Genomic DNA, 13165 nt, shown 5'->3' with positions numbered 1-13165 from the left:
TATAAGGGAAATAAAATACCCTCCTGAGGCAGGAAATCCCCTGAACACACACACACACACACACACAAACACACACACACACACACACACACACACACACACACACACACACACACACACACACACACACTGAAATATCAGGAGATTCCCACAGGCAGACTCTGTGGACTCCTCAGACTCCGATGTCCATGTGAGGACAATGAGGTTCGTGAGAAGAGTCTGTGTCCTCTTTGTTTCCATCTCCTCTGTCTCAGTGTGTGTAGTGTGTGTGCACTGTGTGTGTACTGTGTGTAGTGTGTGTGCACTATGTGTAGTATGTGTAGTGAGTGTAATCAATCACTCTGCTGGTCAGTCGTCACATGACACAGAGATGTTGATCATGTTTCTTTAAGAACATTTCAAAGTGAACGTTCTGCACACAGGACAATCCAACATCCAGTTAAACACACACATACACACACAAACACACACACACACACACAAACACACACACACACACACACACACACACACACACACACACACACACACACAAATACCTGAAGAACATTATGAGTGTGTGTCTTGTAGAGAGAGAGAGAGAGTCATCAGTCTGGTCCTAACTCTTCCACCTCCATATATGGACTCTGGATTTCCTTTTCTCTCCAACATCTGTGTATATGTTTCTCTCTCTTTCTCCCTCTCTTGTGTGTGTGTGTGTGTGTGTGTGTTGTTCGGATATACAGTCTTTTCCACTGTGAGTGTGTGTAACACAGGCTTTGTTCTGTGTACATATCAGACATGCCAGAGAGGAGACACACAATAATAATCTACGGAGAGCGAGGAGGGAGAGAGAGAGAGAGAGAGGAGAGAGAGAAGCGAGAGAGAGAGGAGAGTAGAGAGAGAGAGAGAGGGAGAGGAGAGGATGGAGAGCGGGAGGGGAGAGAGAGAGGGAGAGGGAGAGGGAGAGGAGAGAGAGAGAGAGAGAGAGAGAGAGAGAGAGGAAAAAGAGAGAGCAGGGTGAGAGAGAGAGAGAGAGTTGATGATTGTATTGATCCGTGTCTAAACATCAGGTGTCTTCAGTGTTCTTTAGATACTTTGATGATGTTCTGTTTCTTCTGTTTCCAGGCTAACAGCTGTGAAACTATGGTAACTGTCTGTAGCGCTCATGCTAGCTGCTGTTTGAATGTCACATGTTTCAGTTAGCGGTCCCACTAACATGTTATATTTAAACTGGTCCTGATATATATATGGGAAACATTTCTCCTGCTGATTGGATCTGTCTGGTGTGTTAGCTTGTTAGGAAGCTTAAACTGACACGAGGCCTGATCGATGGACTAACGGGGAGGGGCCTCTCACGCCAGAACGAATCAGAAGTCACGTACAACCCATGACTGTACATATTGGTGTTAGATCTGCTCGTCAGATATAAGACTAGATATGATCTGGTCATACCTGTACCTACCTGACATCCTCTCAGAAACCTTTGTCCCCCGCAGAGCTCTCTGCACTGTTCTCCAGATCTTAACTCACAGCCCGTTCTACAGGCTGCTGAGGCAGTTAGCAAACAGCCTTCAGACGTGCTCCAGCCAGCTAGCTTTGATTTGAACCTTTTGGAGGAGCTAATATTGATGCTAGCCAGAAGAAGTACTAACATTGATGTTAGCATCGTCATTAAAGCTAACAGTCATGACATTGTGCAGGAGAAGCTAACGCAGTTGTTAGCCTGTTTGTAATGCTAACTGAGGTTAGCTTGTTGAAGAAGAAACACTGGTGGTGTTTGTTTAGAACAGCTAACTGTACGGTGACTGTGTGAAGAAGCTGATGATGTTTCTGTTTTTTTTTTGTTTTTTTTTTTTCAATTTTCTTTTTATTTAAGTTTCAAGATAGATTTATACAGCACATTCTCAAATTATCACTTTTTTTCACAAGAAAAACAAAAACAAAGAGGACAGACAAAATTACAACAAACAAAGACAACACAACAGTCCATGTGTAGCAGTGAACTAAGGAGTTACAGTACAGCTGTAGATTTACCTGAAATCCGTTCTATGGGGGTTAATGAACTCAATCCATCCTTTCCAACATTTATCAAAAACATCACTTTTGAGCCTCAGAGTAAACGTTAGTTTTTCCATTACAAAAATGTCAGGCATCACATTAAATCAATCTACTAATGCAGGTGAATCCTGACATAACCACTTTTTCGTTATGGCTTTTTTGCTGGCCACCAGCATTACTCTAAACATGTACACTCTGGAAAAGCCGAGAAGTTGAGGTGGTATCTTACCCAGATACAATACTTCAAAACATAATTCAATCTTGGTTTTTAAACTTGTTCCATACTATCTCTGATTGACTTCCAGTAATTTTTCAATCTCTGAACAATCCCAAAACACATGAAAGTGGTTTGCTCTCTGAGTCCCACACCCTCTCCAACATGCTGTCTGCCCCTCTGAATGTTTTTGTACAGGGTTATAAAAAACCTAACCAAGTTCTTCCAATTGTATTCTCTCCATGACAGGGAGTTGGTTGACTTCCATTGCTTGGCATTTAAATCCTCCCACTCCTCCATCGAGATTGCAAAGTTACCCTAATGTTCCCATTTCTCCTTTATGTAGGATGTACTCGCTCCTATGTCAGATATACAGTATAATGATCTGATAGATCAGCTACCCCTATCTTACATTCTTCGACTCTAAATCTTTCTTCTGTGCTCATAAAAAAGTAATCAATTCTTGAGTGAGTTGAGTGAGGTGCAGAGAAAAAGGTATAGTCCCTCTCAAGCGGGTGGGTTTCTCTCCAAACGTCCATTATTCCCAACTCCGTCAATGTTGTGTTTATAAATCTGGCCAGGTGTGTTTTACTACTTTTCTTTGTACTGTTTGTGTCTATGTTATGTTTTAGGGCAACATTGATATCGCCTCCCCAAACCAGAATCCCCTCCGTTTCCAGAGTAATAATATCGAACAGTACCTTGAAAAGTGTTTATCTGAATCTGGGGATGCGTATACATTGAATAAGGTGACCAATTGGTCTCCTAATTTACCCTTCACCAAAACGTAGCGGCCTTCTTTGTCCTTTACCTCTTTTAAGTTTTCAAATTTTGTCTTGTTAGAAACCAGAATTGCCAACCCTCTTCTGCTGCCATTTCTAAATGAGCTAAAAAATGTATTTCTAAAACCCATGGTCTTTAATTTTTCATGTTCCTGTTGTGACAGGTGAGTCTCCTGCAAGAAAATTATCTGTGCATTCTCTTTTTTAAATTTATTAAGGACTTTTCCCCTTTTTTTGGTGTTATTTAACCCATTTACATTCAGAGAAGCTATTTTTAGTGCTTCAGGTCTCATTCTTTCCCTCTTTTGAGTGCTTCTTTGTTTTCCTGACACCAATAACAACATGAACTGACAAAACTAAAACAACAAGAACAAGAACAAAATGAACAGTCTTCCAATAGCATAGGGGTCCCTCTCTTGGACCCAGATGCCCGTTGGGGGGCAAGGGGGAAGTCCTTCTGCCCAAGAAGGGCCCCTCACTAGCAGCAGATGTAGACTCTCCGAGGAGTCCTCCTTTCCTACTAGACAGGTCCAACATTTATCCCGCAAACTTCTCCTGCCAGTCGAGTACTTCTCCATTTCAAATTAGACGTTTCTTACGGGAGGAATGCTGTCGCTTTGCATCAAGTCTTTGTGCTTAGGTTTTTAAAAAACGGACAAAAAACACAGCCAAATATGGTCGTTTGTAACCTCCCCAGGTTAACCCTTATGAAATAGGGATAGTGAAAAAAAAAATCGTAGGGTTTCACCTAGATCAAAACTTAAATATTCTGTATTGTCTCTAGCCATTAAATTAAATATGCTTATGTCCTGCTTACAGCTTCCTCCCGTTCCTCTCGATTGTTGTCCTCATCTTCGAAACTCCTGCAGCTTCTGCTTTGCTCTTTGGCTCGTCTCACTCCGCTCAGCTGATCCTCCGACTCGTTGCCATGGGAACGCTCTCTGTATGCGGGCCTCCATCGAGTCACCGTCCTCTGTGTGTCTCACCTGCACCTGGAGCCCCTTCTCCTCCATATCTGCCGCTGCATCCCTTGCGCTGTTGTAGACTCTGGGGCCCTCGGACCAGTGGATTTTAATCCTCGTCAGCGGCGTCTGGAATTTGATCCCCTTTTCCTTCAGCACCTTTTTTATTTCGGAGTAGGATTTGCGCTTCTGCACCACGTCATTTGCATAATCGTGGTAAAAAAATATTGGTTTGCCGTCAATTTGATGCGCTTTTGCCATGCTTTCTGAAGGAGCATTTCCTTTGTTTCAAATTGGAGAAAATTGACAATTATAGACCGCGGTGCTGCTCCAGGTCGCGGTCTCCCGCCGCCGCCCTGTGCGCCCGTTGAATCTGCAGGCAGATTTCCTCGTCCAGTTTCAGCTCTCTCCGGAGTAAATTCTCCACAAATCGGGGCATGGAGTCTCCCTCTGCACCCTCCGGTATCCCGAAAATGCGCACATTGTTCCTTCGTGACCTCCCCTCCAAGTCAGTCACTTTTTCTCTCAGACTTCTGTGTTTTGAGCGAGGTCAATAGGACGTCTTTGGCCTCCAAGTTCCATTCTTCAAGTTCCCCAATACGTGTTTGAGCCTCTTCGACACTTGCTTTTGTTCCTGTATTTCCTTGTTGTTCACTAACAGTTTTTTGTCGATTTGTTCTTTAAAGGTGTTGAATTCCTGCCTGAAGTCAGCTTTGAATTCTTCCTTAAATGTCGCGAAGTCCTGTTTATTTCGTGTTTGAGTCCTTGTATTTCTCTTCTTAAGCTAGTTAGCCCCTCGTGCAGCGTCTCTGCGTTATCTCCCTGCATGTTGTCATCTGTGGAGTTTTCGTCCAAATCCAGTTATTTTCCCGTTTTATCCTGGAGTTTTTGCGTTAGTCGTCTACTTCGTTTAGTTCCCCCACTCATACTCGTAAAAGTTTTCTAATGTATTAAAGTTCTTGAATGTTTGGGGGGTTATTTTCTCCTCGACTGGCTGGAGCTCTGGCTTAAGCTGTCACCTCGCTCATCGCTAAACCGGAAGTCCTAAAAAGATCTTTATTGACCAGGCCATACTGCTCTTTTAAGTCTTGAAAACTTTTGAGGGAAGAGTTTCCAAATAGGTCCAAATAAATATTCAGACCTTTTCCCTGCCACGATTTAAAACTTGCGTCCAGCCTGTTTGGAGTGAACTGGGTATCATGGGCTATCCAGCAGATCGGCAAAGAAGGCTCTGTGGGGCCGAAAGTGTTCACCACCCTGAACCAGATCTTAAGTGAAAGACCCAGCCATGGATTAGGAATCTCCCATAAACAGTGTTTCAGTTCACAGTCTCCAATAACGGCCTGTAGTGGGACCCTTGCCACGCTCTGGCATTCAATAGACTTCCATATTGCTGAATAGTTGGATTACAAATATTTACCAGGGGTTTGATCTGGGCTGCTTGATAGTAGGTTTTTAGGCAGGGAGTGCTAGGCCTCCCTTATCCCTAGGGAGCTGGAGGGTCTTAAATCTGACTCTTGGTTTCTTACCTTGCCACAAGAATCTTGAGATAAGCTTGTCCCATTCTACAAAGTCTTTATCTGGGATGTCTACAAGTAGTGTTTGAAACAGATACAATAGCCTCGGAAGGATATTAATTTTAACTATTTCAACACGTTGAATCCAAACTCAGGAAGGGCAGCAGACTCCACCTGGTCAGATCATTCTTAATGTTAGGGAGTAATGGATCGTAGTTTGTTGGAGCCAAGAATGTTAGGTCCCCTTGGTATCTGCGCACCTAGGTATTTCATACCGTCTACTTTAATTGCATAACTTTCTCTAATTTGTTGACAAGTTGTATAATTGAATGTTAAAGTTGGGACTTGTGGGCGTTCAATTTGTAACCTGATACTGATCCAAAGTCTGATAGTGTCTGCATTAGTGCAGGGAGGGAATTGGTCAGGTGTGTCAGGTAAACAAGGACATCATCTGCGAACACCGCTATCTTATTTTCCCCAGCCAACATGACACCATGAATAGTGTCGGTTTGCCTGATCAGCTGACTCATCGGCTCAATAAAAAGCGCAAACAGAAGGGGGCTGATGGGACAACCCTGTCGGCACCCGCGCTCCAGCTCAAAGGACCTACACAGAGCCATTTATTTTTATTCTCGCCGTGGGTTTATGATAAAGCGCTTGGATTGTCTGTATGAAAGTGTTATGAAATTTAAATTTAAGCAAGGGTTTATACAAAAATGACCAGTGACAGAGTCAAACGCCTTTTCTGCATCTAACGCGACTATGGCTGCCTCAGTCTGTTCTTGTTTTAGTTTGTGAATTACATGTAAAGTACGCCTAATGTTGTCCTGAGTTTCCCGTTGTTTTATGAAGCCTGTTTGGTCTAAATGTATTATTTCAGGTAGAATGTTTTCCAGTCTTTTAGCTAGTATTGAGGCAATATCTTGTAGTCTGGTTTAAGAGGCTGATTGGTCTGTAGTTTTTGCAATCAAACCATCCCCTCCCTGCTTGGGTATAACGGTCACAACTGCTTCTCACCAAGATGGGGGTGTCTCCCCCTTCTGTAAGTTGAATGTCCTTCGTAAAAGGGGGGATAGCGAATCTCGAAGTATCTTGTACCATTCAGCCGTGTATCCGTCTGGCCCCGGACTTTTATTACTTTGAGCCCAGAAATAGCCTTATTCAATTCCTCACTTGTGATATCTGCCCTTTAAGATATCATTTTGGGCATCCAACACTGTGGGAAGGTTCAGCTTTTCCAGGAGAGATTCTGCACTAACATTGTTATTTAATACTGGCTGGGAGTACATTTTTTATAATACAGTTCAAAAATGTTACTAATGTCGTCAATATCGTACTTTAGCCCACCTCCACAGGGATCTTTTATCTTGTAGATAGTCCTCTCGGCTTGTTGTGCCTTTAGCTTGTAAGCCAATAATTTTGCTGATTACTGCCTATTCGTAGTATTCTGTTTCACAAAGAGCAGATTTTTTTAGAATGCTTCTTGATTCAGGTTGTTTAGCTGAGTTTTAACTTCTTGCATTTTATTTCTATATTGGGGTTCTAGCGTTGATTTGTGTTCCTTTGTAACCTTTTTAATTCTGCCTCAAGATTTGCCAGGTTCTGTTGCTGTTTTCTCTTCATCTGCAACGGTTTTAGCTATGATTGTCCCACACAACACGGCTTTACAGGGTCCCAAAGGATGGGGGGATACCTCCCCGTTGTCATTTTATTCTAAGTATCTTTTATTTCCTCTTTCATCTCTTCCTTCATCTTTCCATTAAGTATAGCGTTATTCAACCTCCCCGAAGACAGACTCCTTTTAAAGTTAAAATCTAGTTCTAACTGAACTGGGCAGTGATCTGAGATGTCCATTACTCCTATACTACAGGATTTTACCATATGCACGTCTTTGCCGAACATTAAAAAATAATCAATTTGCGAATACACTGAATGGGGGGAGGAAAAGAAAGTAAAATCTTTTGTTGAGGGGTGAAATTGCGAGTTTTCTTTGGCTCCCTCACAGATGCCGTGGATTCTTATGTTGTCCCTTCTGGACCGACCCTCCTGGTCCGTCAATTTGGCTTCCATGTGGGTTTGCATCTTTAGTAGCTCGGTCAGTACGTCCTCCACTGTTTGAACTCTCTACTCTGCTTCTGTTATTCTCTCTTCGGCTTCGTCAATCCTTTTGTTTGTAATGTTGATATCTTCCTTGATTTCTTTCAGCGTTGCACCGTTCTCTTGGCGAAAGTCTCTCAACTCTTTAAGAATCATTTCCAAGTTCGCCATGTTTTCTTCCGCAGGTTGACCCGTAGCAGCTAGCTGGTTATTGCTAGTGCTACTTTCATTAGCTTCGAGTTTGTCTCTCACGGTGCGCTGTTCGGGTTCCTTGTCCAGGATTGACTTCTTTAGTTGACTCCTAGGCATATTAACTACCCCTATCTCTTATTTATCATAAAACAGTTATTGAGCCACTTTTCGGGGGCTTGAGATTTGCCAAATGGGGAGAGCTGCAAAGTTATGCTGCTGTCCTCATGGCCGCTCGACCGGAAGTCCCATGTTTCTGTGTTTTATTAAGAGCAACTGAGGGCTAACATGCTAACAGTCAGAGTGATAGGGCTGATGGGAAATGTAGTCATATTCAGTCTAAATGAGAGCTTCTGTGTTCTCCTGTGTGTTCTCAGTACCACAGAGCTCCATCCCTGATCCAGTGTCAGACACCATCAGCACCAGTTTACAATGAACCAGTCCCGTGATGCCAAACCCAGCACACCTTTTCTTCTTCATGTGTTTAATGTTACAGGCTGCAGACTGCAGGGTCAAAGGTCAGAGGTCAGAGGAGTCTGTGAGGCTCCGCAATTCATCCGCCGCCTTGCCGACCTGAAGGTGATGGACGGGAGCAGAGTTGCCATGACGGTGGAGCTGATGGGTACGGCTGTGTGTGTGTGTGTGTGTTGTGTGTGTGTGTGTGTGTGTGGTGTGTGTTGTGTTTGTGTGTGTGTGTGTGTGTGTGTGTGTGTGTGCGTGCGTGTGTGTGTGAGTGAGTGAGCTGTGGTATTTCCTGTCAGATCTCCAGGGAGATGTTGGAGATGAGATGAGGACAGATTTTCTCTGGACATGTCCTGCCTCTTCATTTCCTCTTTCTCTGTCAGTGTGTGTTTCAGTGTGTGTTCTTAGTGTATGTGTTCTCAGTGTGAGTGTTTCAGTGTGTGTGTTTCAGTGTGTGTGGTCGTGTTCTGGTGGTCTCTGGTCTTCGCGTAGTTTCCCGTGTGAGTAATGAGCTGATGGTCGGGTTCTGTAGAGGTGAACTATAGGTAAGAGTACCATGTTACCACCAGAGAGAGAGAGAGGTGTGTGTGTGTGTGTGTGTGTGTGTGTGTGTGTGTGTGTGTGTGTGTGTGTGTGTGTGTGTGTGTGTGTGTTACATAATGATTTTCCACAGAGGGTTTTCTCCATATAAGCGGTGTGAGGATCAGGTCTGCTGCTCTCTAATAACTCTGTGTCCTGATTTGACTCCATATATGAAGTTTTATATAAAAACAAGAAACAGTTAAATTTATATTAACACGTGGATCATGATGTAGCTCATCAAAGAGTGTTAAGCTCAGAGCACTGATCACTCTGTACACACCATCAGCTGCGAGAGGGAGAGTCTGCAGGATTCTCAGAGACGTTTTATCTTAGCAGGTCGACTAAAGGTTCAATACAAAGTTTACCAACACGACAACATGTCCTCTGTTTCCTCTCCTGCAGTTAGACGATCAGTCCTCATGCCTCCATGCAGGAGCAGGTTTTACTTTGAGTTGTTCTGGAGCTCATGTTGACAGGGACTGATGATTGTCTGACCTGACTCATGTGACTCATGAGGCCTTAAAAACACAGAAGAGGGTTCAGATCTCAGAACATACAGGCTGACGCATGAGACCTGCTGATTCCAGGTATCCATGCAGGTGTTAGTCTGAAGTCAGCCTGTTGATTTTATATAGCAGTGAGCTGTTTGAACAAAAAGACGTCCATAACTTGTATCACTTAACTCCAGTGTTGTTGTACAGAAGTCCGGTGCAGGTTCATCAGTGAGTCCCTGTGTGCAGCTCACAGCTGGGGCAGGTTTGTTAATGTGATCTGAATGGGAGCCGTATAAACATGTGAAGTTAAACAGACACTATGTCACATTCAGTCTGTATGCTTAGAGCCGTCCTGAATCAAATAATGATGTAATTTTTTTTTTTTTTTTCAAAGATCTGTTTATTTGAACTTTTACACATTATATACAAAACATAAATGTAAACAATTAAAGCAAGTTATGTGTTTTATATAAGAAACACAAAAAGTGAATGAACGAAAAAGCAACCAATAATAACAAATGATGATAATTAAAAAATAAATGATAAATAGAAAGGAAAATAAAAAGTAGTGAAACTACAATAAGATAAATATATTATTATTTAAAAAATAAATACACAACAAAAGTAAAAAAAACAATAAAAAGATAAATTTTTAAAATAATAATAATAATAAATAAAATATGTCAATAAATAATAATAATGGTAATTATAATTTTTAAAAAAAATTAAAGAATACAATTTTAAAAAACACCACATGTGATCTACATCGAGAACAACAGAACATGTTCTTCTTTGAATATAGGTATCGTGCTATAGAAGGGATAAAAGCCTCAAAGGATCAAACTAAGAAATACAAAAATAAGAAGTACGTGACGTTATAAAATGTGAAGTCCGTCTCGGTGGTCCTCAGGTGATCCCCCTCCTGAGGTGGTGTGGCTTCATGACGGGCAGGAGGTGACAGAGTCTGAGGACTTCCACCTCCTCAGGGAGGAGAACCGCTGCACTCTGCTGATCCAGGAGGTTTTCCCAGAAGACAACGGGAGCTACAGCTGCCAGGCCTGGAACCAGTACGGAGAGGACCACACCCAGTGCCACCTCACCGTGGAGGGTAACAACACTGCTCACCAAGCTAAACACTAACATTAGCATCCTAACCAACCAACCAACCAACCAACCTATCTATCTATCTATCTATCTATCTATCTATCTATCTATCTATCTATCTATCTATCTATCTATCTATCTATCTATCTATCTATCTATCTATCTATCTGACTAACGGAGAAACAGCCCCAGCAGATAGTACAGGCTAATGAAAACAGTAATATTAGTGATATCAGAGTAGTAATAATGTCATAGGTGAGAATGGTCGTAACATTTAACAGTCGAGGTCAACATGTTTAGTAAAACATTAACAACTGTTACAATGATACATTAGTAAGATTGGTTTTAATAAGCATCCACAACTTCTGCAATGATCCAGAGGAACCTACGAGACAAGGGAGCTCAGGGACTCCAGAAAGGTCTATGGTTAGTAACTTTAATGGAACAGGAGTTAAAGTAAGAGACAGACAGACAGAGGAGAGAGAGGGAGAGACTGGATCCTCGTGTGTCTGTTCCCCTGGCAGTCTGAGCCTATAGCAGCCTGAGCCTATGGCAGTTTAAGCCTATAGCCAATCTGGGCCCATAGCAGTCTGAGCCTATAGCAGCCTGAGCCTATAGCAGTTTGAGCCTGTAGCAGCATAACTAAGAGCTGGTCCAAGCCTGAGCCAGCTCTAACTATAATCTTTATCAAAAAGGAAAGTTTGAAGCCTACTCTTAAAAGTAGAGAGGGTGTCTGCAACCCGGACCCTGACTGGTAGATGATTCCAAAGAAGAGGTGCCTGATGACTGAAGGCTCGACCTCCCATACTACTTTTAGAGACTTTAGCTACGATGAGCAGGCCTGCATGTTGGGAGTGTAGTGTTCTAGAGGGGTAACAGGGCACTATGAGCTCTTTAAGATATGAAGGTGTCTGACCATTAAGAGCTTTGTAGGTCAGAAGAAGGATTTTCAATTCTAGTCTAGGTTTTATGGGGAGGCAGGGTAGCGGTTCATCTCTTTGGGGTACAGGCTGGTTTAAAGTGAAAGGTCTATCTATGGTTGTATTTATGTTGTTGTTTGTTTGTTTTTTTATGTCAGAGCCTCAGGACGGCGTACAGCCCTGGTTCATCACCAAACCCAAACCGGTGAGCGCTGTGGTGGGTCAGCACGTCCTCCTGTCCTGTGCCATCGCTGGAGACCCGCTCCCCCTGTACACCTGGACCAAAGGAGACCTGAGCAGACCTCTGACCTCTGGAGGAGATTTTGAGCTGCTGCAGAAAGAGGACGTGGTCTCGCTGCTTATCAGGTCAGACATAAAGCTCTCAGACGTGTGCTTCTGTAGGACCTGATCCTGATGTAGTCACTGATGATTAAACCCTCCTCTTCCTCAGGAGAGTGAAGGAGCACCATGCTGGAGATTACCTGATCTCTCTCAGGTAAGACAACAACACACCCTGTTTATTTACTGCTCCGCTAGAAAAGACTAAAATAATCCTCCGTCTGCTCGTTCAGAGAGAGTTATGGATTAAAGTAAAAAAGAACACTGCCCCTCCCCCGCTCACAAAGCCTGCTCTAAGCTTTCCGGCCCCCACACTCCACCCCCCCACTGAACACAGACATCCTCCACTCTGTAGACTGTAGATGAACTGTATGAACTGAGGTCACACTCTGCGGTGGCACTGAACCTCCTCTGAGCACGATCTGAGTGTGTTTGAAATGTGCAGCAGAAATTATCAGGACATATTGGTCTTGAGTATTAAACACGTGTGTTGTGTGTGTGTGTGGTGTGTGTGTGTGTGTGTGGTGTGTGTGTGTGTGTGTGTGTGTGTGTTAGGAACACAGTCGGGGACTGCAGTGCTGTGGCCTGTCTGTCTGTCTCTGATGGAGAGACAGACAGGACGAGAGGACGAGGAGGACGAGCGGGAGAGGACGACAGGTGAAGCATCGTTCAGCTGACTCTTTGTCACCTGTTCAGGTGTGATCTGTTAGGAGGGAGGAGGATGTAGAGTATTTGGGACTGTGTATTGTTGGAGCTCTCTCCTTTAGGATAAAGTTTTGAAACCATGGTTTACTCAGATATAAAAGTAGAGCTGAGTAATATTGAAAATTATGTTTTCACAATAAAATATTTCATATTAGCTGATATCGATAATAATCACGATAAATATGAAATCATAATATCATTTCAATTCAAAGGCAGATTTTTGGTCCTGAGTGAAAGTTGTAGAAACCAGAAAGTCTGTTAGCTTGTATCTGGATTAAGTTTTCTGATAAGCTTCTGAATCTATCATTTCTGACGATGCTGTGATGTGTAGGTTTTCAGCATAGACTGTATAGATAATGGACGTAGTATCCGTGACAGTATCTGTCCCTGAACGCTGTTTTGAAGCCAATCAGCGGCGGCAGCCATATTGGAAATGCGGAACTCAACCAGGCAGAGTGTGACGTAAAGAGGCAGGGTTTGAGCCTCCTAGCCAACAGCTATGTGTTCCCGTCCGGGAGTCACGTCAGTCATGTCCTTATTTGGGCAAAAACTCGTAATCTTAATATCTTCTGAATGGTTTCGATAGAAAAAAAATCACCCCCTGTACAGTGTGTGCTGATAGAGGAATTAGCTTCGTAGAGCCAAGCCGTTTTTTGAACCAGGCTGTAAACATGTTGCAAAGATCGTCTTTTTTGAATTGGTGTCTATGTTGTTTCCGGTGTTTCTGCAGCCAGCCTCAAGCGGATTCTTGATGAATT

At 43.1% G+C, this 13165-nt stretch overlaps 1 protein-coding gene across 1 annotated transcript in view; it reads left to right on the top strand.

The window, feature by feature from the left end:
- Positions 1 to 13165, top strand: part of mylka (myosin, light chain kinase a) — a 54692-nt gene that overhangs the window by 21971 nt on the left and 19556 nt on the right. Inside the window, 5 exon segments of the mRNA XM_034694013.1 lie at positions 8298 to 8423; positions 10250 to 10447; positions 11522 to 11729; positions 11815 to 11859; positions 12258 to 12359. Coding sequence (XP_034549904.1) covers positions 8298 to 8423; positions 10250 to 10447; positions 11522 to 11729; positions 11815 to 11859; positions 12258 to 12359 — 679 coding nt within the window.

The sequence above is a fragment of the Notolabrus celidotus genome, chromosome 10 (genome assembly GCF_009762535.1).
Source record: "Notolabrus celidotus isolate fNotCel1 chromosome 10, fNotCel1.pri, whole genome shotgun sequence".
Lineage (NCBI taxonomy): Eukaryota > Metazoa > Chordata > Actinopteri > Labriformes > Labridae > Notolabrus > Notolabrus celidotus.
This window is presented reverse-complemented; position numbering and strand designations above follow the sequence as displayed.